At 39.7% G+C, this 27206-nt stretch overlaps 1 protein-coding gene across 14 annotated transcripts in view; it reads left to right on the top strand.

Annotated features, from left to right (window-relative positions):
* The window catches only part of IFT81 (intraflagellar transport 81), a 241975-nt gene that overhangs the window by 150461 nt on the left and 64308 nt on the right, over window positions 1-27206 (top strand). For 8 of the 14 annotated variants that reach the window (XM_057747000.1, XM_057747007.1, XM_057747006.1 and 5 more), the window contains 7 exons: window positions 14360-14524; window positions 15054-15157; window positions 15714-15894; window positions 18324-18413; window positions 23741-23806; window positions 24120-24230; window positions 25286-25370. In XM_057747000.1, the coding sequence (XP_057602983.1) occupies window positions 14381-14524; window positions 15054-15157; window positions 15714-15894; window positions 18324-18413; window positions 23741-23806; window positions 24120-24230; window positions 25286-25370 (781 nt within the window). In that variant the 5' untranslated portion in view covers window positions 14360-14380. Of the gene's footprint in view, window positions 1-11645; window positions 11736-11757; window positions 11780-14359; window positions 14525-15053; window positions 15158-15713; window positions 15895-18323; window positions 18414-23740; window positions 23807-24119; window positions 24231-25285; window positions 25371-27206 lie in introns of those variants that run through there. The other 6 variants (XM_057746998.1, XM_057747003.1, XM_057747004.1 and 3 more) reach the window with 6 other exon arrangements.

The raw sequence follows: 27206 nt of genomic DNA, 5'->3' as shown, positions 1-27206 counted from the left end.
TTTAAGTGCTCAGCGCCCAATAAATGACAACTGTTAGTACCTATTCAACAACAACAGATGTTTATTAAGCACTTATTAAGTGCCAGGTCCTGATAGGTGCTGGGGATATGACAGTGAACAAGACAGACAAGGTCCCTGCCTTCAGAGAGCTTATATTCTCATGGGGGAGATATATAATAAATTAAGTTCTGAGAGTACTAAGTGCTATGGAAGATATTAAAAAAGGGATGTGGAAGAAGTGTGTTTTTTAAACTTTTGACTGTGACTCACAGTAAGAAATACGTTTATTGTGTGACCCAATGAACACACATACACATTTATTAAGCTGAAATCAAATATTCACAAAACAGTTGTGGTCAATTATCTGTGAAGATGTCTGCCAGCAATTTGGTAAACATCATTCCTGGTATGCCCATGCCACTCCCCAGTCAAGAAGTAGAGTCTAGGGAATTTCCTGGATGTCTAGGGAATTTCCTGGATGTCCAGTGGTTAGGACTCTGCACCCAAGAGGGTCTTATGACTTGCTTTGATCAATAGAACATGATGGAAATGACCCTGTACTTGTTCTGGGCCTCAGCTCTAAGAGGCCTGGTGGCTTTCACTTTTACGTCCTTAGTACCCAGCTGCCATGTAAAGAAGCTCGGGTTAGACCACTGAATGATAAGAGACCACAAGAAGAAAGAGTCACCACGAGGGAGACGTGGCAGCCAGCACTGAGGCCCCAGAAAGGAGGGAAGCCATCTTGGATGTTCCAGCCCCAGACAAGCTCCCAGCTGAACTCAGTCACGTGGTGACCCCAGGAGATGCCACATGGAGCAGAAGAACTGTCCAGCTGAGCCCAGCTGACCCACAGACTTGTGGGGAAAAAAGTGTTTTTAAGCCATAAATTTGGAGTGGCTTGTTACACAGCAAACATATTTCTGACAAAGAAATATTTACCCTCATTCTGTGTGATATTTTCTATTCCACTTTATTTCACTTTTTTAAAATGTTAATCAACACCTATTAAACTGATTTCAGTACCCACTAATGGGCCGTAACCTACAGTCGGCAAAACACACGGATAGAGACTGACTGGTAGGTGTATTACTTTAAGTAACAGGGTCAGAAAAGGCCTCCCTGAGAAACTAACATCTGAGCTGCGACCTGGATGAAGAGAAGGAGCAAGGCTGGTGAAGATCTGGGGAAAGAACAGCCAGGCAGAAGACACAGCAGCGCAAAGTTCTTGAGGCTTTGGTGTGTCTGAGCAATAGAACAGAAACCAGTGGTCGGAGGAGTAGAGACAGAAGGGAAACCTAGAATGAAATCAGACCTTATACCATGCAGCACCTGGGACTTCAGCCTTAGGGAGCAAACACAGCTTGGAAGACTTGGGGTGACCTACCAATGGCCTGACTTCCCGTCGTTTTTTTTTTTAAATTGAGGTGAGATTCACATAACATAAAATTAACCTTTTTAAAGGGAAAATTCAGTGGCATTTGGTACATTCACAATATTGTGCAACCACTGCCTCTATTTCCAGATTTCTGTCACCCCCAAAGGAAATCCTCTGTACCCATGAGGCAGTTGCTCCACATTCTCCCACCTGCCCAGCCCCTGGCAATCACCAGACTGCCTTCTGTCTCTGTGGATTTGCCTTTTCTAGATATTTCATATAAATGGAATCATACAATATGTGGCCTTTTGTGCCTGGCTTCTTTCACTTAGAGTGTTTTCAAGGTTCATCCCTGTTACAACATGTATCCATGCTTCATTTCTTTTTATGGCAGAATAATATTCTGCTGAGTGTTTATATCACAAATTGTTTAGCCATCCATCCGTTTGCCCGTCATTTTGATTCCATAATTCCATCAATAGCACTCTTATAGACCTTGATTTGACGTCATCAGCCCAGAAGGGAGTAAAGGTCTCGCCAACACGAAGGAGAAGCTTTGTGCCCTGCTGCTCCTGGCCTTTTCTTGTCCCCTCCCAGCAACATTTTCTTGCATGATTCTGAATTTCTTGATGGCCCAAAATGCGGCTCCACTGCTGGTTACCCTTAAATACTCCCCCTGAATTCTATAAATACACCAACACTCAGCTGGGAAAAAAAGAACTTGAAAGGCATCTGAAATGAAAATACACTTTTTTCCCATCATCGGCCAAGTGTTTTCTCTCCATCTTCTCCCTCTTTGATTCCATGATAAGCGCTTGGATTTCAAGTCATTTGCCCTACCTGGGAAAGAAAAGAGTTTCCTCGGCAAAGCCCTTATAGGCAGAGAAAGCCAGATAGCATGTTAACCCTGGCCCTCCCACATAGAAGAATCCCTTTGCTTCAGAGGCCTGATTTATGGTCCTTCTTCCAGACTCCGCTGAGCTGGTTTTGAACAAGTTTAGTGGGTTGGCGAAAATGCTTTGGGATCAGGCAGACCTGTGTTTGAGTCTTGGCTCAGCCAGCTGCTAGCTATGTGACCTTGGGCCCTCTATTAACCCTCCGGGACTCAATTTCCTTAATTACGAAATGGAAAAAGCAATACTGTCCTTGCAGACCTATTCTGAAGATTAAATGAGATGATGTGGGTGTGGGCAGTGTGCAGAAATGAAATTAGACCTAACTCCGTGCCATGCCTGGAACTTCAGCTGGAGAACCAGGAGCAGCTCAGAGATATGGGGGTGGTTTGGTTGACCTCACAGGGCCTTTCTGCCCATCATTTTGACTGTATAATTCAGTTTATAATTCAGTCTATCTGCCCCTTCAGATTCCCATGCTGCCATTTACTCCCTTGGGAGGCCAGTCTGCCTGGATGATCTCAAGGGGTTGCCTGCTCCTTTGGTTCCCTTTTGGGTTTAGCCAACAGGAGGCCAGGCAGGAGATCAGAGGATGGAAGGAGAGTGAGTCCAAGACTGGCTGTATCTAAAGGCTCCTGTTAAGCAACCTTCTCCATACATCTGCTGTGTTGGGCTTCTGGTGCCTGTTCCCTTCTCTGGCTGCTTCAGGCTTAGGGATGCGATGGCTGCCTTTGTTGCTGGACCTTTGTTGGTTTCCCTAAACCCTGCCCACACCTTTATAAATAATCCTTTATTAAGCTCTCATCAGTTGCCCAGAATTTGCCATCTTTATCCTGCCAGGAAGCTGACTGATGCAGAGGTCGCCCATTTTAGTTCACGACTCAGATTTGCTAGAGGAAGTATATTACTTTATAATCAATTGAAATGATTTTATAATCATCCTAGTGATTGCTTGGTCATCCACCCATCATCCCAGGCTGCCTGGTCCTTTTAGGTCCAATGGCATTGATGCTTCCATGTCAGATGTGGGACAAGGAAAGCTTGGGCCACACTGGAAGACTGATGGTGTGGCTTCCTCAGGGTATTTCAGCTTTCTCAAAAGCTGCTCCAAACTTATCCACCTGTGATCCTTTCCCAATCTTCTTAGCATCTCTCTTCTTTTTTCTTACTCTAATAGGAACTTTCCTCTCCACTCCCCCCTTGAGGACAACCAGTATAAGCTCCCCTAAAGACTTCAGACCTTTACAAAAGACATAAGTACGGTTTCTAATTTCAGCCTGTAAAACTCAAGGCAATGCAAATTGTTTCAAGAGGAGGGGAAACAGAAGGAGTACACACATAAATTAACATTTTAATAAATTCTGACATATACGTGAAGTATTTAACAAAGTTCCTGACATACAGTAAGCACTCAGTAAGTGATGCTATAATTATTATTTGAGCACAGTAAGAATGTTAGGTGCATTCTATATTTCAACCCATAATTATAACCAAGAAACTAATATGAATTGCATATTATTTTGGCTCCTCTACATTGCCCATTAATCTCACAAAATCTATTTTAAAAAACCATTTGACAAAAATGTAGTACCAGGCACGCATTTAATAAGACCTCTGGAATCCCATCCATTCAGTTTAATGTTTCACATATTATTTACCTTTTAACCTTTTAGGAAAGCACATTCTGCTACTAAACATACCCGCAAGATTAAATTGTCAGAGCAGAGACAGTTTAGGGTATCTGCAAAATTCAATTCAGGTTTCTGTTTAAATTTAATTTCTTTCATCTCCAAATAACCTAGATGGCAAAGGCATTAAATGACAATTAATGGATAATGGAATAACCCACTTCCGAATTTGTTCCTGCGTCTGGGTCATTTTTCCCAGTTTTAAAAGAATGAGATAAAGTGGGCAGTGTGCAGAGTAGCCCCAGATGGGACAGCATCTTGAAAACTGGCATTCACTGAATGCTCATGCAGAATCCAGAAATATCTCATGGTCAGGATAAAAGGTCTAAATTTAATACCAAAAACAGAAAATTGGCTTGGCTTCCCTGTACTCCGCACAGGAAAGTTCTTGTTTGAAAGTTCTGAAATGAGAAGGGACTGGAGACATTAAGTTCACAGCATCCTCAGGTTCTCACAGGGACTTGGAAGGTCTGCTGTTATCCCAAGACCTCGTTTGGCCCATAATGGGGGACTGCATTGAAGAAAGATAATCTGTTGGAAGGAAATCAGGGAGAAGGTTTGCACTGATACACAAACTCCCCACAGTAAGCACAGACTCATTTCTTCCTCTTCTGGTTTTTTCTTACCCAGCTTTTAAGCTTTAACCACCTTCCCTTACCACCTGAAGGGGACATCTGTTATTCTTTTTCACACAGTATCTCTACCTCTGGTAAGAAAATCCAGCCCTTTCTTTTGGGAAACCACCCTTACCCAATCAATTACTATGTCCATCAGAGTCATTACAATTGATTCAAGAATGATCTGACACACTTCAGATCAATGAGTTTGTCCTGAGAATTTGCTGGAACTATTGAAGCAGAGGTTCTACTTTTCTTGAGGTTGCTAAGCTTGAAGAATGTAAGCTTTTTGCTACTAACAGCCCATTCAGAGAAAAGTGAGGATGAGAGACAGAAAGATGGAGGGAGAAAGAACGTTAAGATGACATCACTGATGGACTTTCCTGGTGGTACAGTGGTTAAGAATCTGCCTGTCAGTGCAGGGGACAGGGGACATGGATTCAAGCCCTGGTCTGGGAAGATCCCACATGCCACGGAGCAACTAAGCCTATGCTCCACAACTACTGAGCCTGTGCTCCAGAGCCCGCGAACCACAACTAAGAGCCCATGCTCTGCAATAAGAGAAGCCCCCACAATGAGAAGCCCATGCACTGCAACAAAGACCCAATGCAACTAAATAAATAAATGAATAAATTTTTAAAAATCTACTGTAAAAAATTAATTGTATGTCAGCAGTAATCAATCAGGAATATAACCAAAAAAATCATTTCATTGAAAAGAAAAAAAAAAGATGACATCACTGAGCTCCTTGATCAAGCCATTCCTGAAGGTAGTGATTTCCTTGGACTTCACAATTATATGAAGTAATGACCAGTCTCATTTTTTTATCTAGTACTAAACTCAGTCTTAAAAAAACACTTGACCAGGAGTGATTTTTTTTCCCCTCTGAATAGCCAGAGCAGAGGTTCACAACTGTGGATGGTCTTTGCAGTATCTATAGTTAAATAAGGGAGCTAAAAGGGGCAGCTTCCAGTTTCTTTCTCACCTCCTCCTCACTTCTCCCCACTTTCTCCTCCACTGGAGGCTAGTGAACATTTAAAGGATAATACCAGATAACAGCACTTTCTTACAGAGGGCTTTGGGTGAGAAGCTGATTGGGAATTTTAGTGCTTTGATAGCAAGGGAAGAGTAGGTTTCAACAACAGTCTGATTTTACAACCAAAAACTGCTAAAGAATCCACATCTTAGGTCCTATAGTCTGTAACCATGAGCACCCAAGAAGACAAAATGAACAAGAATTGAAAGGAAAAGACAAACCCAAGAAAGGCCACCCCTCCATTTACCCATGTCCCTGATGTGCATACCCTGCTTACCTGACTTAGCCAATGAAAGTGCTTTATCCATTCGACAGTGGAGGTATGTACATGAATGTTCATAGCAGCACTGTTTATTATAGCCAAAAAGTAGAAACGATCCAAAGGTCTACTAACAGATAAATGGATGAACAAAAATTCATATAATGAACTATTAGTCTGCCATGAAATGGAATGAAGTACTGATATATGCTACAGCACGGGTGAACCTTGAAAATATTACAACTAAGTGAAAGAAGCCAGACACAGAGAGCCACATATTCTATGATTCCATTTATACGAAATGTCCAGAAAAGGCAAATCCATAAAGAAGGAAAGCAGATTAATGGTTGCCAGGGGCTGAGAAGTGGTGGGGTTTTTTATTGCAAACTGGGAGATGATGGCTAAAGGGAATGGGGTTTCTTTTAGAGTAATGAAAATGTTCTGGGATTAGACAGTAGTGATGGTTGCACAACTTTGTAAATATGCTAAAAGCAACTGAATTGTATATTTTATTTTTTAAATTTATTATTTATTTATTTATTATTAATTAATTAATTTACGGCTGCATCGTTGTGGCATGCAGAATCTTCGTTGAGGCATTCAGGATCTTTGTTGTGGTGTGCAGGCTTCTCTGTAGTTGTGGTGTGAGGGTTTTCTCTTCTGTAGTTGTGGTGAGCAGGTTCCAGAGTGTGTGGGCTCTGTAGTTTGCAGCACGCAGGCTCTCTAATTGAGGCGCGTGAGCTCAGTAGTTGTGGCGCCCAGACTTAGTTGCCCCACAACTATGTGGGATCTTAATTCCCTGACGAGGGATCGAACCCGCATCCCCTGCATTGGAAGGCGAATTCTTTACCACTGGACCACAAGGGAAGTCCCTGAATTGTATGCTTTAAACAGGTGGATTATATGTATGTAGATTATATCTTAATATGCTATTTAAAAAGAGAGAGAGTCAGGGTAGCAGTGGGAATATTTCGGAAAGGCTGTCTTCACATGAATGAGACTTCCCTTCACCTATTAAAAACGTCGACTATAGTTCAGCCAAGAGGCATCTTTGGGGGTTTACAAGGAAGACTGAATAAAGCACTGAAGGAAAAAAAAAGTCTTCATGTGTGTGGCTTAACTTGGGATGTAATCAGCAATGCCTACACTGTTGTGACATTGCTGCTGATAAGTTCTTCTTGGATCCTACAATGCATCCTTTTATCTTAAATGAGTCAAGGGGTGGTTGCAAGTCTCCCCTTGGCCTGTGTGTGGGCCTGATAGATAGGCAGGGACCCAACATGTGCAAGGCCGCTCTGTGTCTCTCTTCTTTGCTTCAAGTTGGAATATAAGCTTCTTGCTATATGGATCCCAGGAAGCATGCAGAGTGGCTTCAAATTCTTTCCTGTGTTCCAGAGCCATCACATTAAGCATAAAATGAAGTTTGAGTGCAAAGAGTAGATTCCTTTGCTTACTTGAATTTACACAGGAATGCATTCTTATAACTGAAATGTATAGTGTTTCCATAATAGCAGCAACAGGAAGAGGAGGAACTAAAAACTACTAGAACAGCCACTCTTATCTTTGTTTAGCTGACATCTTTAGACTATAGAAGGAAGAAATCTGTCTCTCTTTTTTTTTTTTTTTAGAACTTTTATTGAGATACAGTTAACAGACAATAAACAGCATATATTTAGAGTGTACAATTTGGTATCCCAATTTCCCAATTCATCCCCCCCTCAACCTTCCCTGCTTTCCCCACTTGGTATCCATGTGTTTGTTCTCTACATCTGTGTCTCTATTTCTGCCTTGCATTTCCTCTTTCATAGTTGTTAGCATTTGCCTTATGTATTGAGGTGCTCCTATATTGGGTGCATAGATATTTATAATTGTTATCTCCTCTTCTTGGATGGATCCCTTGATCTTTATGTAATGTCCTTTCTTGTCTCTTGTAACATTTTTTTATTTTAGAGTCTATTTTATCTGATGTGACTATTGCTACTCCAGCTTTCTTTTGATTTTCATTTGCATGGAATATCTTTTTCCATCCCCTCCCTTTCAGTCTGTATGTGTCCCTAGGTATGAAGTGGGTCTCTTGTAGACAGCACATATATGGGTCTTGTTTTTGTATCCATTCAGAGAGTCTGTGTCTTCTGGTTGGTGCATTTAGTCCATTTACATTCAAGGTAATTATTGATATGTATGTTCCTATTACCATTTTCTTAATTGTTTTTTGTTTTTGTAGGTCCTTTTCTTCTCTTGTTTCCCGCTTAGAGAAGTTCCTTTAGCATTTGTTGTAGGGCTGGTTTGGTGGCGCTGAATCCTCTTAGCTGTTGCTTGTCTGTAAAGCTTTTGATGTCTCCGGTGAATCTGAATGAGATCCTTGCTGGGTAGAGTATTCTTGGTTGTAGGTTCTTCCCTTTCATTACTTGAAATATATCATGCCACTCCCTTCTGGCTTGCAGGGTTTCTGCTGAGAAATCAGCTGTTAACCTTATGGGAGTTCCCTTGTATGTTATTTGTTGTTTTTCCCTTGCTGCTTTTGATAACTTTTCTCTGTCTTTAATTTTTGTCAGTTTGACTACCACATGTCTTGGCGTGTTTCTTGTTGGGTTTATTCTGCCTGGGACTCTCTGCACTTGCTGCACTTGGGTAGCTATTTCCTTTCCCATGTTAGGGAAGTTTTCAACTAGAATCTCTTCCAGTATTTTCTCGGGCCCTTTCTCTCTCTCTTCTCCTTCTGGGACCCCTATAATGCGAATGTTGGTGCATTTAACATTGTCCCAGAGGTCTCTTAGGCTGTCTTCAGTTCTTTTCATTCTTTTTTCCTTATTCTTTTCCACATCAGTGATTTTCACCATTCTGTCTTCCAGGTCACTTATTCGCCCTTCTGCCTCCGTTAATCTGCTCTTGGTTCCTTCCAGTGTATTTTTCATTTCAGTTATTGTGTTGCATATCTCTGTTTGTTTGCTCTTTAATTCTTCTAGGTCTTTGGTAAACTTTTCCATCTTTGTACCCAGTCTTTTTTCAAAGTCCTGGATCATCTTCACCATCATTATTCTGAATTCTTTTTCTGGAAGGGTGCCTATCTCCTCTTCATTTGGTTGTTTTTCTGGTGTTTTATCTTGTCCCTTCATCAGGTACAAAGTCCTCTGCCTTTTCATTTTCTCTGTCTTTCTGTGGCTGTGGTTTTCAGTTCCACAGAAGGAAATACTGCTGATCCTGCTTGATACTGCTGTCTGCTCTCTTGTGGAGGAAGCTATCTAGGAGGCTCCTGGGAGCTTCCTGATGGGAGGGACTGATGATGGGTAGGGCTGGGTGGGCAGAGCTCAGTAAGACTTTAATCCGATTTGGTGGGCAGAGCTCAGTAAAACTTTAATCTGCTTGTCTGCTAATGGGTGGGGCTGTGTTCACACCTTGTTGGTTGTTTGGCCTAAGGCTACTTAGCATTGGAGCTTACAGGCTCTTTGGTGGGGCTAATGGTGGACTCTGGGAGGGTTCACACCAATGAGCACTTCCCAGAACCCCTCCCGCCAGTGCCCCCGTCTCCTCGGTGAGCCACAGCTGCCCCCCATCTCTGCAAGCAACCCTCCAACGCCAGCAGGTAGGTCTGGTTCAGTCTCCTAAGGGGTCACTGCTCCTTCCCCCTGGGTCCTGGTGAGCACACTTTTTTGTGTGCCCTCCAAGAGTGGAGTCTCTGTTTCCCCCAGTCCTGTGGAGGTCCTGCAATCAAATCCCGCTGGCTTTCAAAGTCTGATTCTCTGGGGATTCCTCCTCCCGTTGCTGGACTCCCAGGATGGGAAGCCTGACGTGGGGCTCAGAACCCTCACTTTAGTGGGTGGACTTCTGCAGTATAACTGTTCTCCAGTTTGTGAGTCAGCCACCCAGCATTTATGGGATTTGATTTTAACACGATTGCGCCCCTCCTACCGTCTCATTGTGGCTTCTCCTTTGTCTCTGGATGTGGGGTGTCTTTTTTGGTGAGTTCCAGTGTCTTTCTGTCGATGATTGTTCAGCAGTTAGTTGTAATTCCAGTGCTTGCAAGAGGGAGTCTTTTTTTTTTTCAAAGAAGAGGAAAAAAAAGGTAAAATGTCCTTAGCTCTTCCAATATCAGGCACTGTTCTAATCGCTAAACCCGTATCAACTCAATCCCCATGTGAACCTTTTTAGGAAGATATTATTATAGCTACATTTTATAGATGAGGAAATGAAATCTCAGGTGAGGCCATATAATGGCAATCCAAGATCCAAATCCAGGTAGCCAGGAGAATCTCCTAACACACCCAACAGGATCAAGTAATTATATAATCCTTTGTATGTATCTTTTATTGTTTCTCCCAGAGTTATTTAATTTTTCAAGGTCTTAAGTGTTACTTCCTCCAGCTCGTCTTGAGCACCTGTGAGCTGGGAACTGTCTTACTTTCTCTCCAAGCGCCCTGCAGCCAGCAGTGTACCCATCTTGGAATGTTCTGTTCCCTCTACCCAAAAAACTCTCCCCTTTCTTATTTGGCTAATTTTTACTGACCCTTAAACATCACTTTGTCGGATGGAACCTCTCCTGACAGTACAATCCCTTCAGCTCCAAATAAGCTTGAGACCCTTCATCTGGGCTGTCCCATCGTTGGGTCCTTCTTTATAGCATTTATCATAGTTGTATTGGTGTTGCCTGTTCAACTGTCTCTCTTCCTGCATAGACTGTCAACTCCATAAGGACAGGTGCCAGGTAATTCCCTGCCCTCCACTGCATCCCTAGCAGCCAGCACAGAGCAGGGCATATGGGAGATGCCTAATGTGGAATTTGTTTTGCTTTATTTTGTAAGTGTGATGCTAAATTTGTAGTTGGTTTCTTCCAAGATGTTTGAGCAGGCAACTAAGTTTTCAGGGGGTGAGGAATTTCATTTTTTTTTTTCTTCTCATTTCTTCACTGCCAGCTGACATCACGGAGTACAGTGGCCTCCACTCTAATAGGGGCAGTTCAAAATACCATTCATCAATTAAGTTCTCCCCTGAAGCCAGTTAGTGCAGTCCTGGGATTCTGTCTGCTGCTGTAGACTTCCTGGCCTCCTCTGGGATCTGGGCATGAAGATCTCCTCCCACCTACCTCACAGAATGTGAACTCCATGAAGATGTAAGGACTTCATTCGTTTCTGCAGGTGCCTAAAAATAGGCTCTCAGAAGCCAAAAAGAGCCTTAGGCCATTCATTTTATTTTATTTTTTAGGCTCTCAGAATATTAAAGAAATTCTGGATGAAAAAATTAATTCCCAGTACAGGCTTTGTGGCCCAATAATGTGACAAAGAAGCTGACATCTCTATGATGAATGTGTCTTCTGTTAATCTGCATTTAACAGAAGAGACTACAATTGTTCCTACGTATAACCTAATTTGGAGAGACTTATGTCAAAAACCTAAATTTGAAGCCCAGGCCAAACGCTTCCTCAACTCAACTCCTAAGGGCCCTGCCTCAAAGAAGTCATCACCGATATTTGGTGAAGGAAGGAGGGTAGGAAGGAGGGTAGGAGGAAAGAAAGGGCACACGAATTTAACATGAGTTAAAAATGAAGAGAGTATTCTGTAAACTGCAAACTGCAGGACGTTTGGGAATATTTACCGCCTCGGTAACAACCCCCAACTCTCTAGGCTGTCCGCAGTGGCTCAGAACCTGTAAACCCAATTTGCACATGGGCCCCGCGCCTTCCTTTCGCCGTTGGCCTCTAGAGCCTTGGCCTCAAAGCGCGCGCCCGGGGCCTCGCGGAAACGCGCGCACCCTCCTCGCCGGAAGTGACGTGTCCATGGCCTAGCAACCGTTGCCAAGGAGCTCGTCTCTAGGAACCCACTAGAGCCCGGATGCCTCCTGGGGGGAAAGTGGTTTCGTGAGGAGAATTTGAGGTAACCTCGCCAAGCCGCGGTCGGAAACTCCCCCGAACCCCGAAGTAGGAGAGAACTCCCTCCCCCTCCCCTTCCCTTCCCGTTCCCAGTGCAGCACTTCGAGAGTGGAGGGGTCGCAGCAGTTAAACCCCCACACTGGGGGTCAGCCCCCGTGGGGCCTCGCAGTGATCCGGGCGGCTCCCCCGCGGGACCGTTGGGGAGCCCAGAGCAGCCCCCGCGAGGTGCCTGGGTCGGACGAGGGGTCCTCTGTCCCCTCTCCCTAGCCCCGTGTTGAGGGGAAGATACTGTTTTGGGGAATCTTAGGAGGCTGCTGGTCCAGCGCTCCTGCCAGCCTGGGACCAGGGCAGCGTCGTTTCTGTCCCCAGTTGTGCCAGATAAACGCATGTCCTGGTTTTAATTCTTCTCCCCCACCCCCTCGGGTTCTTATGTGGGTGAGTGCTTGTGAATTAGTGTGGCGAATTTCCTCTGGAAGAGGGAGAGTAATTGCTTTTGCTAATTTTAGAGCGCAGAGCCCACTGGGCATAGACAGCCTACCTGTTCAGTACATCTTTGTCCTTAGCGGGTGACCATCTGAAAGCTGATGGGCAACTAGGCGGGGAACCCAGCTGGTTTCTTTTCCTCTCCTGGTAAAGTTTTACTCGTTTATCCAAGTGTTTTGGTTTTTGGAAAGAAGAAAGAAGAATATATCTTTGTGTATATGTTATGTTATATATATATATATAATTTCTACAGATATAAAATTTCTAAATAATTAAAAATTAAGTATATACGTGTGTGAAGATTGTGATGTGGACTTTTACTTAAAATACTTTCAACAGTGGAAAATTTGCATCTCCAATGTGGATTTTTATTTAATTTTTGTAAAGGTTTTCCTTTTATAGCTTAAATCAGACCTCAAAATTTTAAACCACATTGGTTATCTTGTCTACCATCTTTTGGCTTATTTTTCAAAAATAATAATCATTTACACATAGTTTTATCATAATTCTGAGGAAATGGTAATATTTTTAAACTTTGATGTTTTCTAAATATCCAGCTCCACCCATCCAGTTAAAAAAACCTATTTCAGAGCAAGATGCATGCAGCTCCAATTAATGTCTTAGATAAAATAGCATCTCTTCCTTTCATGTTTAAAAACTATTAGGGAGCACTTAAGTATTTTTTTTTCTTTATTTCTTTTTTTAGCAGTTCATGTTTTAATTCTTTTTTAAAATTGCTACCCTAAAAAATTGCCTGCCTGCCAATTTCTACTGCTTTTCACCATACTAAACAAGTGATATCTGCATGCAAGAAACACTGGGAGCCTTGGTTAAGCTGTTTCAGCAATTAAATAATCAGATAATCAATTTTTTTAAGTTATCATCTTCCTCACTGCCACCCTATTTAGGCTTATGCTTATTTTCTGGCCTTGGGCCTGTGAACCAGTTCAGTTTAGTGGAAGAAGTCACTGTTTTAGATGCAGTGGATATTCAGAGATAGAATTGGGCACAGATATGTCCTCATGGAATTTACAGTTTAATAGAGAAGAGGAACTGTAGGTAAGTAACTAGTACAAAATAGAAAACTCCAGGAGAGCACTGCAGATAAAGTGGTCAGCTGGTGGGGTGCAGGTGCAGCTGCAGCTGTTCTGATGCAGAACTGGGGATAGCTTGAGGAAGATTTCCTAGAGGAACTTGGATTTGGAGGGCAGGGCTTGAAAGAAGGTTAGGATTTGCACCTCTGGAGACGGGGGCGGGCAGAAAAAACAGTATTAACTGAAGGCAGAGACGGAAAAACTATTTAAGGAGCAGTGCTTTCTCCAGTCAGCTGAAGTTTGAAAGAGTGTAAGGTAACAAAATTTGGAAATAAAATTGCGAAAGGCTAAATTAAGCTAGATCTTAAAGGGTCTCAAAATCCAAGAAGTTTGGACTTTATTTTGTAGACAATGAGAAGCCTACAAAGCGATTTGGAATAGGAGAGGCACAGACTGGAACTCTTGATGGCAAAGGAAGTGAAGGCCTGAATTAGTCAAGGGTGGCAGAGTTGATGCCTACAGAGCCAAGCTGAGAACAGCAATGGGTAAAGAGTGCTTGGTGAAGGAAAGCAAAACAAAACCAAAGAGCACATACATAAGGCTGAAGCTGGCAGCCTCTACCCAGCTTCAGTTGGTTGTGGCCATGTACCTAGTGGGTCCAGGGTTGCCAGATCTGATTTTCCAGAGAAATTAGAGATTTGGATTACTGTGGCTGCTAATTAAAAAAAAGTAGAAGCATATCTGTAGGCTAACAAGTTTTTACCCCTGGGTAGAAAATGTGGAGCTGAATGGGAGAAATGTTAATATTGGTGGATTTTATATTCATTTATCCACATTAATTCAATGTTAATTTGGATGATTGCTATCAGATGCGTATACAAAAACACGTCATTAAATACTAACAGTATGTACTGTAGCATTCCTAATAAAGTCTGCTTACTTTTTCTTTCAACAAAATAACCCTTTTCACAGCAGTTTGTATGCCATATAGAATACTTTCCATGCCTACTTCCTATGAACTTAACACTGACTTTCTGTTGACTGTATTTTGTTAATACAAAACTTTTGTTACCAATATTGAGGAATTTTTTTCTGTGTTTTTACTCTTTAGTTTAAATTATAAGACCTAATTATGAGTGATCAAATCAAATTCATTGTGGATAATCTCAACAAGGAGCCTTTTAGGAAAAACTATAATTTAATCACGTTTGATTCCCTGGAGCCAATGCAACTATTACAAATTCTCAATGATGTTCTGGCTGAGATTGACCCAAAGGTAAGAGTTTTCTTTTTCTATGTGGTGAAAAGGGTGGCAAGAAAGCCAGTTTCTGCCACGAAATATCTGTAAGTCTAGGGCAAATTATTTAACCTCTCTGGGCCTAATTTTCCATGCCTGTGAAGTGATAGTAGATGATCTTTAAAGTTTCTCTACTAGCTCAAAAAGTAAAATTATCTACTTGTACCTTATTTAGAAATTATTTGTCCACTTCCAAATATAAATAGGTTTGGTCCTGGAATGAAAATGCTTTTACAAAAGGTTTTATTGTGTTGCAAGTTGGTTCATGTCTCTCATACACTGGTCTTTTCCACTGGAGACTTTTTTAAGCTTGACATTCTGAATATGAATCCTGATCTGACTTGTATGTACCCTCACTTGGAATCTGGGGGCCTTCATACTTAATCAGTTTTATGAAGAGACCATTGTGACTATTATGCTCTAGCAGAACAATTTTGTCAGTGAGTTTAAATATTGTACTGTGTTAGATATACAATAATAACATTTTTTCAATTTCTTTATTTGTTAGCAAGTTGTTGATATCAGAGAGGAGATGCCAGAGCAGACAGCCAAAAGGATGTTGAGCCTTCTTGGTATCCTTAAATACAAACCTCCAGGAAATGCCACGGACATGTAAGAATCTGATCCAGTGTTGCTTTCTTAAAGCTGTGCTTTAATATCCAAACCTTCATAGTCAGTTTTTCTGGCAATACCTGTTTTCCCTAAGTCAGTGGTGTCAGAAAATCACTGAATTTCAAAATAATCTTGAATTTTTAACGTTATTTTATCATGCAAGAGTCTTAAGTGAGTCCGTTCTTCCTCTTAATCAAAAAAGTCAGGCAAATCCATGATTCCATTTATCTGCCATCTTAGACAAAAACAATAACTTAAACGTGTCTAGTCAATGAAGTGAAGTACTAAGGCTGACTGTACCAGTTACTGGTTCCAAAACAACCTCTTATATTCCAGTGATAATATTAAGGGCTTAATTTTATGATTATTGTTAATGTGCAAACTGACTTTAGAATAGCTTTGGTTTTATCTTTTTTAAATAGTCATGGAAAGCAATCAGGAAATTGTAAATTGGATTTTGAGCAAATGTTACCTCTTTTCAAGGTTTACTTATAAGCTTGTGTGTGTGTATGTGTGTGTGTGTGTGTGTGTGTGTGTGTGTATTTTCTTTTTATAGGAGTACCTTTCGTCAGGGTCTGGTGATTGGAAGTAAACCTGTAATTTACCCAGTGCTTCACTGGCTTCTTCAGAGAACTAATGAACTGAAGAAAAGAGCATATTTAGCTCGTTTTTTAATAAAACTTGAGGTACCAAGTGAGTTTCTCCAGGATGAAACCGTGGCTGATACCAATAAACAGGTATACAGTATACACGTGGTATTTTTAAGCTATCTGTAATGAATTTCAAGGTGCACCTGTTCAAATATATGTCAGTCTCACTTTAGTTTATTTGCTGTCTCTGTATTTCCAGTGGCACCAAGAGGTAAAATAGTTAACTCATGTTCAACTGTAATCACATATGAAAATATTGACTTTTGCACACAAATACCTTTTTGGTGATAGAGTATGTGAATAGGGGGAAAAAAACCTGAAATAGGGTTTTTGAATAATTTATTACTTAAGAATTATAGGTAGATAGGATCCTGGGCTTGGGACTGCAGAGTACTTTGTTGATCAGTTAGGTGACTATGTAATTTGCCATCCAAATCAGAGAGGAAAGGGGTTATCGTAATAATTATGCCAGAGCAAAAGGTATAAATTGACAGTATGCTAGGCAAATTGGGATATGTGAGCACCTTCAAAGATTGTGTGTAGGCAAAGAAGCCAGGCTTATAATCTCAAAGGATGTCCTAATCAGGCAGAAGTAGAGAAAGGACCAGGAATTTGCAATTTCAGTACACTTTCCTCACCGGAGTTTTGGCGTGATATTGGATTCTGGCCTTATGGTCTTAAAGCTCTTGACTGCTCAGAATTCTGGCTGGTCTGGCTCCTGGTCCTGGGATTTCAAAGCACATTGCTGATCAAAGACTATGGAAAGAGAGAATTTAGGCTTAAGATTTCAAAGAACTTTGATTTAAAGAAAAAGATTTGCCTCTGTTTAGGATTTGTGCTTTTCTTCTATAGTAGGTACATAGACCAATTTGTGCCAGTTTGTTGTGAATAGTTTGTCAATCTATCTCTCCCGATAGATTATGAGATCTATGAAGACAGGTATTATGTCTTATCCATCTTCTTCTATATAGTTGCTTCTGTATAGTATATGCTTAGATTTTGGATTGAGTTGAAACAATCAACTAAGTGTTTTTTCATCTATATATTTTGTTATTTTGGGTAGCCATGGCAGTCACTCAAAATGGAGTCAGTATTGATCTCTTAAGACATTTCTGGGGTTGAGAGGTTTATGCAAATAATTATGTCAAATGTTATAGTAGATGCCTTGAGAAAAGTACAGCAGAATGAGACCACCGCGGCCCCTACCTTTGAAGGCTTTACATAATGTAAGAAATAGAGAGGTGTAAATATGAAATATTTTCTCCTCCCTACCCTCCCCCATCAATAAATTTGATAGAAACTAACTCCTCTGGAGGAAGTTTATTAATAATCTTTACTAAACATGCCCAGCTAATTATTAATGGAAGGATTAATGATAATAAATACGTGTTTGTTCTTGAAGCATGTTTGAGGTATATATATAGAATGACTTACACATTTAGCCATTTAGCAGAGAGCCTAATAAAAAATGTACGTTCTTTCTAAATGAAGAGTTTTAGAATGATTGACTTATAGACTTGCAGAATATGATCAGTCAAGAAAAAATATTATTAATTTTCTGTCATCCTCAAAAAAACCTATTTTTAAAAAAATTTGGCTAAGAGTTGTGATTTTTTTTAATTAATTAATTAATTGGCTATGTTGTGTCTTCGTTGCTGCGTGGGCTTTCTCTAGTTGTGGCGAGCAGGGGCTACTCTTCATTGTGGTGCACGGGCTTCTCATTGCAGTGGCTTCTCTTGCTGCAGAGCACGGGCTCTAGGCGCGTGGGCTTCAGTAGTTGTGGCACTTAGGCTCAGTAGTTGTGGCACATGGGCTTAGTTGCTCTGCAGCATGTGGAATCTTCCTGGACCAGGGATCATACCCATGTCCCCTGTGTTGGCAGGCGGCTTCTTAACCACTGCGCCACCAGGCAAGTCCAAATTCATTAAACTTTTATTGAACACCTGCATCGGTTATGCACTGCACTAGGCCCTAGGGACACAGAAGTCTCCATGAGTAATGTGATTCTTGTCCTCCTGACTCTCACTGTCTAAAGGAGGGAGACAGACAAGTAACTAGCCATTATAATTTTGTATGATCTTTACTCTGATATCATGGTAATCTGATATCATGGTAATCTGATATGGAATAGGTACAGGGCTAGAAAAGGCTTCTTTGAAGGTAATGGCATCTGTGCTGAGACCTGAAGGATGAATAGGAGTTATCTAGGCAAGGGATGAGGGAGTCAGAGTATTCTCAGAGGTAATAGGGTGTATAAAGTGAAGGTGGGGTATTCCAGATATTGAAAGATCAACACAGCTAGCATATAGAGTGTTAGTTAGGAAAGTAAGCAGAGAAGTCTTTAGAGGCCAGATTATATACACCAACTTTTTTGTGTTCTGTATAAATATTTAAGCATATATTTTAATGCTCTTCTTTACTGATTAAGTGATCACTATAAGTTAATAGATAACCTGATTAAGAAAAACCAACTGGATCTAGTCATTAGTTTATAATTTTTTAAATTGTTCTTCTAGTATGAAGATTTGATGGAAGCCTTTAAAACTTTGCATAAAGAATGTGAGCAGCTCAAGACATCTGGATTTTCTACAGCAGAAATAAGAAGGGTAAAGGCAAAAAAACATGGTTATTATTTTTTTGGACTTAAATTCAGTATGTCTTCAGACTATATGGGAACTAGTGATAGTAAATGGCAAATTTTCTTTTGTAGGACCTTTGCTAATTCTTTACTGAAGAAATTAATGAGGCCAGGGTAAAGTCATGATTAATTCTTATGTACTATATAGACCACTACTATGGATTAAAAGCAATTAAATTTTAGGTCTTTATCTAATATATATAGATGATATATTTTAGAAAATAATATTTTCTGTATGTGTGTGTATTTGTGTATTTGGAATCATGCTATTCATAATTATTTGTTTTTTTAAATAATTACATGTGAATATATTCCCATTGTTATCTTTTTACAATATGACTTTTAATGACTAAATAATATTCTGTGGTATGGATAGTCCAACAATTTTTGGTGTTTTGTTTTCATTTTTTGCTATCATAGATAATGCTGTGATTATCTTCTACGTAAATTTATTTGAGAATACCTGTGATTGTTTCCTTAGAATAAGTTTCTAGAAGTAGAATTGCTTATTAAAGCATATGGGAAGTTTTAGGAATTTGATGCATGTTACTTAATATTCTCCAAGAAAGTGTTTATTTATTTTTTATTTATTTATTTATTTATTTATTTATTGGCTGCATTGGGTCTTCGTTGCTGGGTCTGGGCTTTCTCCAGTTGTGGTGAGCAGAGGCTACTCTTTGTTGCGATGTGCTGGCTTCTCATTGCGGTGGTTTCTGTTGTTGTGGAGCATGGGCTCTAGGCACGTGGGCTTTAGTAGTTGCAGCATGTGGGACCAGTAGTTGCGGCATGTGGGCTCTAGGGCACACAGGCTTCAATAGTTGCAGCATGTGAGCTCAGTAGTTGTGGCACGTGGGCCCTAGGGCACATGGGTTTCAGTAGTTGTGGCTTGCAGGCTCTAGAACATAGGCTCAGTAGTTGTGGCTTGCAGGCTTAGTTGCTCCACGGCCTGTGGGATCTTCCCGGACCAGGGATCACACCCATGTCCCATGCATTGGCAGGCAGATTCTTAACCACTGTGTCACCAGGGAAGTCCCCAAAATGTCCTTATATTCTCACCAGGTGTATACGTTCTGTCTCTAAACAATTGCTAATTCTCACTTTCATGGAATTTGTCTTTTTAGAAATAACATCTTTATCTTAAACAGAAAACATTAGAAGTTACTTCCTCAGGGAGGCCTTCCCTGATTTGCTAGATAGATTAGTTCCCCCCAATTCTTTCCGTTTTATAAACTCATTACACTTATGTTTATTTTAATGTCTGTCTTCCCAACTGTATTTAAACCCAATGAGGGCAAGGACCACATCTACATATCATGTTCACCACAATATCCCCAGTGCCTATCACAGTGCCCTGCATGTGGTAGGTTTGTTGAATATATCAGAATATTCAACAATAAGAGTTTGTTGAATATATCAGAAATGAAAGAGAAACTCACATCTAACGGAAAAGAAAGACCCACAAGTAGATAGTTATCACAGAGTATGGAATAACAGTGATAAATTTGCTGTTCCTCCATTAAGTTGTATGAGTAAACTGAAATATAAAATAACCTAGGGTCTGTGATTCTAATTTTATTAATTATTACCAAAGTATTTTTGAACATATTCTTTGTAAAGAAATATGATTAAACAAAAAATAGAAAATAATTCACTCAAAATCCCATGCTGTAGTGATAACTGCTACTGATATTTTAGTGAATATATTTAAACTTTTTCCTTGGTATTGTGTTATATATAAATGTTATCTGCTTCTTTCAAGTAATGTCATATCATGACTTTTTTTCATGTCATTCAACATTCTTCTGCATAATTTTTAGTGACTTTCATTGTGTTACGCCATAATTTACTTGATAATCCTCAGACATTGGGGTCATTTCCAAATTTTAGATGTAATTAGCATCTATGAGCATCCTTATAGATTCCCATAGGTGAAATTACTGAGCCAGAATGTATACACATTTATTTTAAGACTTTTGATATTGTTCTTCAATAGAATGCCACCAGTAGTAACAGTGCCTTTTTCCTCGAATCCTGTCAGTACTGACTGCTGTGTGTATTTTTCCTTTTATTATTACTGTGAGAGTTAGCCTATTAGTTTTTTGGGTTCAGGAAGGAATTTTTATTTGTTTTCACTAGAAATTGTTGTGGAGCTGGTTAAAAGACTTTTAGAGATCTTTTTTTATTTTTTTATTTTATTTTTTATTTTTTTATTTTTTGGGGGGTACACCAGGTTCAATCATCTGTTTTTATACACATATCCCCATATTCCCTCCCTTCCTTGACTCCCCCCCCCTCGAGTCCCCGCCACCCTCCCCGCCCCAGTCCTCTAAGGCATCTTCCATCCTCGAGTTGGGCTCCCTTTGTTATACAACAACTTCCCACTAACTATTTTACAGTTGGTAGTATATATATGTCTGTGCTACTCTCTCGCTTCGTCTCAGTTTCCCCTTCACCCCCTGCCCCCTCCCATACCTCGAGTTCTCCAGTCCATTCTCTGTATCTGCATCCTTGTTCTTGTCACTGAGTTCATCAGTACCATTTTTAGATTCCGTATATGTGAGTTAGCATACAATATTTGTCCTTCTCTTTCTGACTTACTTCACTCTGTATGACAGATTGTAGTTCTATCCACCTCATTACATATAGCTCCATCTCATCCCTTTTTATAGCTGAGTAATATTCCATTGTATATATATGCCACATCTTCTGTATCCATTCATTTGTTGATGGGCATTTAGGTTGCTTCCATGTCCTGGCTATTGTAAATAGTGCTGCAATAAACATTATGGTACAAGTTTCTTTTGGGATTATGGTTTTCTTTGGGTGTATGCCCAGGAGTGGGATTACTGGATCATATGGTAATTCTATTTGTAGTTTTTTAAGGAACCTCCAAATTGTTTTCCATAGTGGCTGTACCAACTTACAGTCCCACCAACAGTGCAGGAGAGTTCCCTTTTCTCCACACCCTCTCCAACATTTGTGGTTTCCAGACTTTGTGATGATGGCCATTCTGATTGGTGTGAGGTGATACCTCATTGTGGCTTTGACTTGCATTTCTCTGATGATGAGTGATGTTGAGCATCTTTTCATGTGTTTGTTGGCCATCTGTATGTCTTCTTTGGAGAAATGTCTATTTAGGTCTTCTGCCCATTTGTGGATTGGGTTATTTGCTTTTTTGGTATTAAGCTGCATAAGCTGCTTGTATATTTTGGAGGTTAATCCTTTGTCCATTGTTTCATAGGCAATTATTTTTTCCCATTCTGAGGGTTGCCTTTTAATCTTGTTTATGGTTTCTTTTGCTGTGCAAAAGCTTTTAAGTTTCATGAGGTCCCATTTGTTTATTCTTGATTTTATTTCCATGATTCTAGGAGGTGGGTCAAAAAGGATGTTGCTTTGATGTATGTCATAGAGTGTTCTGCCTATATTTTCCTCTAGGAGTTTTATAGTGTCTGGCCTTACATGTAGGTCTTTAATCCATTTGGAGTTTATTTTTGTGTATGGTGTTAGGAAGTGTTCTAATTTCATTCTTTTACATGTTGCTGTCCAATTTTCCCAGCACCACTTATTGAAGAGGCTGTCTTTTTTCCATTGTATACTCGTGCCTCCTTTGTCAAAGATAAGGTGCCCATATGTGTTTGGGCTTACTTCTGAGTTCTCTATTCTATTCCATTGACCTTCCTTTCTATTTTTGTGCCAGTACCATACTGTCTTGATCACTATGGCCTTGTAGTATAGTTTGAAGTCAGGAAGCCTGATTCCACCAGCTCCATTTTTCCTTCTCAAGATGGCTTTGGCTATTCGGGGTCTTTTGCGTTTCCATACAAATCTTAAGATTTCTTGCTCTAGTTCTGTGAAAAATGCCATTGGTAATTTGATCGGGATTGCATTGAATCTGTAAATTGCTTTGGGTAGTACAGTCATTTTCACAATGTTGATTCTTCCAATCCAGGAATATGGTATGTCCCTCCATCTGTTTGTGTCGTCTTTGATTTCTTTCATCAATGTCTTAAAGTTTTCTGCATACAGATCTTTTGCCTCCTTAGGCAGGTTTACCCCTAGGTATTTGATTCTTTTTGTTGCAATGGTGAATGGGAGAGTTTCCTTAATTTCTCTTTCTGCTCTTCCGTTGTTCGTGTATAGGAATGCAAGAGATTTCTGTGCATTAATTTTGTATCCTGCTACTTTACTAAACTCATCAATGAGTGCTAGCAGTTTTCTGGTAGAGTCTTTAGGGTTTTCTATATATATCATGTCATCTGCAAAGAGTGACAATTTTACTTCTTTTCCAATTTGGATTCCTTTTATTTCTTTTTCTTCTCTGATTGCTGTGGCTAAAACTTCCAAAACTATGTTGAATAATAGTGGTGAGAGTGGACACCCTTGTCTTGTTCCTGTTCTTAGAGGGAATTCTTCCAGTTTTTCCCCATTGAGAACGATGTTGGCTTTTGGTTTTTCATATATGGCTTTTATTATGTTGAGGTAATTTCCTTCTATGCCCATTTTCTGGAGAGCTTTTATCATAAATGGATGTTGAACTTTGTCAAAAGCTTTTTCTGCATCTATTGAAATGATCATATGGTTTTTATCCTTCAATTTGTTGATATGATGTATCACGTTGATTGATTTGCGTATATTGAAGAATCCTTGCATCCCAGGGATAAACCCCACTTGATCATGGTGTATGATTTTTTTAATGTGCTGTTGGAGTCTGTTAGCTAGTATTTTGTTGAGGATTTTTGCATCTATATTCATCAGTGATATTGGTCTGTAGTTTTCTTACTTTTAGAGGTCTTAATTTTTAGAAAGAGAATTGGTTAATTGACAAAACAAGATACAAATTTATGTCTTGAAAACACCATAGCCTTAAAAATAATTTTGATGGAAAATTGACAGAATATATAGTTTGGTATTTAACAGAGCAGATGGGATGTCAGCAGCTATTGTTCATGTTTTTAGACCTGCACACTTTCCATTATAGATTTTTGGAAAATCATGTGCCCATATTTGGAATCAGAACACAAATAGTCTGGTTGGCAGCTTTACCTTGCTACTTTATAACCTGTTTCAGTTGCTTTTCTAGATGAACACCAAGCTGCCAAATAAATTACCCTGCATAAAGAACCCTGGGGTAAGGGGTAGGAATAGAAATGCACTTCATCCAAAAGAGAATCTTTGTTCCTTAATGCTCTGGTTGTAAGTGATGAGAATGGTAGATGCCTAATCATATAAAAAGCTTTCTGAATTCTATAGACAAAGAACACTTTTTCTTATAACGTCTTCTTGACTACCTTTTAGGATATCAGTGCAATGGAGGAAGAAAAGGATCAGCTCATTAAGAGAGTTGAACGTTTGAAGAAAAGGGTAAGGCAAGAATTAGCACTGTAGGACTTTGGCCCCGAGTCCTAAGGACTTGCAGAGATTTAGGAATGCAAATAAAGATTAAGCAAGGCATGAGTGTACATCTGAGGACAGAGTCAAATAACATTGATGGAAAGGGAATCTCCGTAGGCAGTAGCCCAAAATTTTTAAGGACCTGGAATCTGAAACTTTAGTGTCATCTCTAGGAAATACTGTTTACCAAAAGGAAATGATAAGTGGATGTCTGAGTCTTGTGACCTGCTGATGTCTTTCTTAAACCTGACAGTAACATATACTACTTATTCCCTTACTGTAGGTGGAGACAGTTCAGAATCATCAACGGATGCTTAAAATAGCAAGGCAACTTCGAGTTGAGAAAGAGAGAGAAGAATTTCTTGCACAACAGAAACAGGAACAAAAGAATCAGGTATCCACATAAAAGTTTATATTTTCATTATGAAAGAAATAGTTCCTTCTGATCATTTAGATGTAAAGAAGATTTTTAGAATTGTAGAAGTTCATGTTTCCCTTTGTTAACATGATGAAATAGTCTTTAAGAGTATTGTGTGGCACCAACAGCAAAAACAATACCATCTTTTGGGTTCTATTCTGTGTATGTATCTATACACTATCTTTTGGCCCATGCTTAACTCATTTTTCCAGCCTTACAGAATATCCATTGTAATGTTAAGCAGTAAGATTAACTGCTAATAAACTTCTAGAATCTCTAAAGGGTATCCTGAGATTCTGGGGCTGTGAAAAACATCCATTTTATTCCACTGATCATGGTATTCTTTACACTTTACTCCAGGCGCAAATAAGCCAATCCTGAAAAGGCTCAAAATCACCCATACCCCATGTTTTTAGACTTTGCCTTAAAGAAAAAATAATTTGCCAGAAAGTATTTCTTTTATTTTATTAAAAATCTATCTTAAAACTGAGTAGATTTGCACATTAAAAATATATTTCAAATCAGCTCCATTTCCTACTAAATGGGGAATTTAGATGTTTGCTCCTTTGAAACTTGGCTTGGCATCATAATAGTTACACTGCAGCAGTAAGCCCATTGCCCATGCCCTATAGCTGCATTGGCCATGCCCTGAATGGTTACTTTGCATCAGTTTTTGATTCCTGAGACATCATTTCTGAGAATGCTAGCATTCCTTAGAATAAAGAAAAACGTACTTTAACAAGAAAAGCCTGGTGCATATATTTTTTTAACAAATATTTTTCCTTAATCACCTAATTCAACAAATAACTAAAGAAAACATTTCTGAAAGCTTTTTTTTTAAAGTTTTACATGAAAAGGTATTGAGTGAGCCGGTTACATTTTGGGTTTAGCTTAGTAATTTCTTAGTTCTTTATTATTTGTTCCCTCTGCAGCACAAAAATTATGTGGAACTTGTATTTTTCATTGTTTGTCTGTATGAATGGTAGGTTTCATTAGACTAAGCAAGTAATAGATCTAATTGTATTTTAAAGCTATTTCATGCAGTGCAGAGACTACAAAGAATACAAAACCAGCTGAAAAGTATGCGCTATGCAGCAGCAGATGCAAAGCCTGAAAGTAAGTGGAAATTATTATATGATATAGGTGATCATATAATATGATATAGGTGATCATGTTAGTGAGAATATTAGTTTAAATCAGTAGTGTTCTTTACTAATGGGAACTAATCATCATCAAGTGATAACTCAGAATTTTGGGGCATCATTTCCTATCTAGTAAGTGACAGCCCTGATGAAGACATCCTTAAGTGTTCACTTGTGGTTTTTAAATTCCCTTTCAGTGTTTTGTCAGAGGGTGAAGATAATGAAAACAACCATGAAGGGAGGCTCTCTGGTGTGTGAATGTATAAAATACTTAAAATGAATTTTATGAGGAAGATGGGTGTTAAAAATGTGAATATTGTTCTAGTGCCAGGGCTAAAAAGAAAAAGAATAAAGTTCTGGACCCTTAAAACTGAGTGCTTTTTCATATTTTGGGTTGTGCTAATGACATGGGTATCCCTGGCTCTGTTGGCACAATTCGCTTTACATAGAGGATAAATTGTTCTGATATCCTGGATTATACCACACCCATCCTAGGCATCTTTTAAGTGTTTTTGCTCATCAGAAGGGAGACTGTGTAAACTGGAAGAGCAGTAAAAAGTTCTCATTGGTATTGGAGAAGTATTTCAGTGTAAATATCCAGCTATGGGAGAGTTAATTTATCTTTTCTAGTATTCTGTGAAATATCATACTCTCAGATATAATACACAGAATGACTATAATAAAAAAGACAGTCAGTAATGAGTGTTCACAAGGATGTGGAGAAATTGGAACCTGCATTCCTTATTAGTGGGAATGTGAAAAGATGCATCCACTTTGAAAAACAGTTTGGCAGTTCCTCAAAATGTTGAACCCAGAGTTACCGTATGATCTGGCAATTTTATTCCTAGATATCTACCAAAGGGAGTTGAAAACATATCCACGCAAAAACTTGTACACAAATGTTCATAGCAGCATTGTTCATAATAGCCAAAAAGTAAAAACAACTGCAATATCCCTAAACTGATGAATGAATAAACAGACTGTGACATATGCGTACAATGGACTGTTATTCAACAGTGAAAGGAATGAAGTGTTGATACGTGCTCCAGTATGGTTGAATCTCAACCACATCTTAAGTGAAAGAAACTAGTCACAGAAGACAACATGTTATATGATCCATTTTGTATAAAATTTCCAGAATAAGCAAATCCATAGAGATAGAATTCAGACTAGTGATTGCCTAGCATTGGGAAATTGTAGGGGAGGACAGCTGTGTGGGTGAGTGGGTGACGGGGGAGGAAGTGACTGCTAGTGGGTATAGAGGCTTCTTTAGAAGCTAATTAAATGGTCTAAAATTGATTGTGGTAATCATTATACAATTCTGTGAATATACTAAAAGCCATTTAATTGTACACTTTAAACAGATGAATTTTTTGGCTGTGTGGTAAATTATATCTTAATAAAGATGTTGAGGGGCTTCCCTGGTAGCACAGTGGTTAAAAATCTGCCTGCCAGTGCAGGGGACACGGGTTTGAGCCCTGGTCTGGGAAGATCCCACATGCTGCGGAGCAACTAAGCCGGTGCACCACAACTGCTGAGCCTGTACTCTAGAGCCCGTGCGCCACAACTGCTGAGTCCATGTATCACAACTACTGAAGCCCATGCCCCTAGAGCCCGTGCTCCTCGACAGGGGATGTCACCACAGTGAGAAACCTGTGCACTGCATCGAAGAGTAGCCCCCACTCACCACAACTAGAGAAAGCCCGCGCGCAGCAGCAAAAACCCAATGCAGCCAGTAAATAAAAAAATAAATAAATTTATAAAAAAAAACAGATGTTGAAAGAGATAAGACAGTATTTCCTTGATGCTA

The sequence above is a fragment of the Hippopotamus amphibius genome, chromosome 8 (genome assembly GCF_030028045.1).
Source record: "Hippopotamus amphibius kiboko isolate mHipAmp2 chromosome 8, mHipAmp2.hap2, whole genome shotgun sequence".
NCBI lineage: Eukaryota > Metazoa > Chordata > Mammalia > Artiodactyla > Hippopotamidae > Hippopotamus > Hippopotamus amphibius.
Note: the sequence above shows the minus strand (reverse complement) of the source record. Positions and strands in the feature narration are given on the sequence as shown.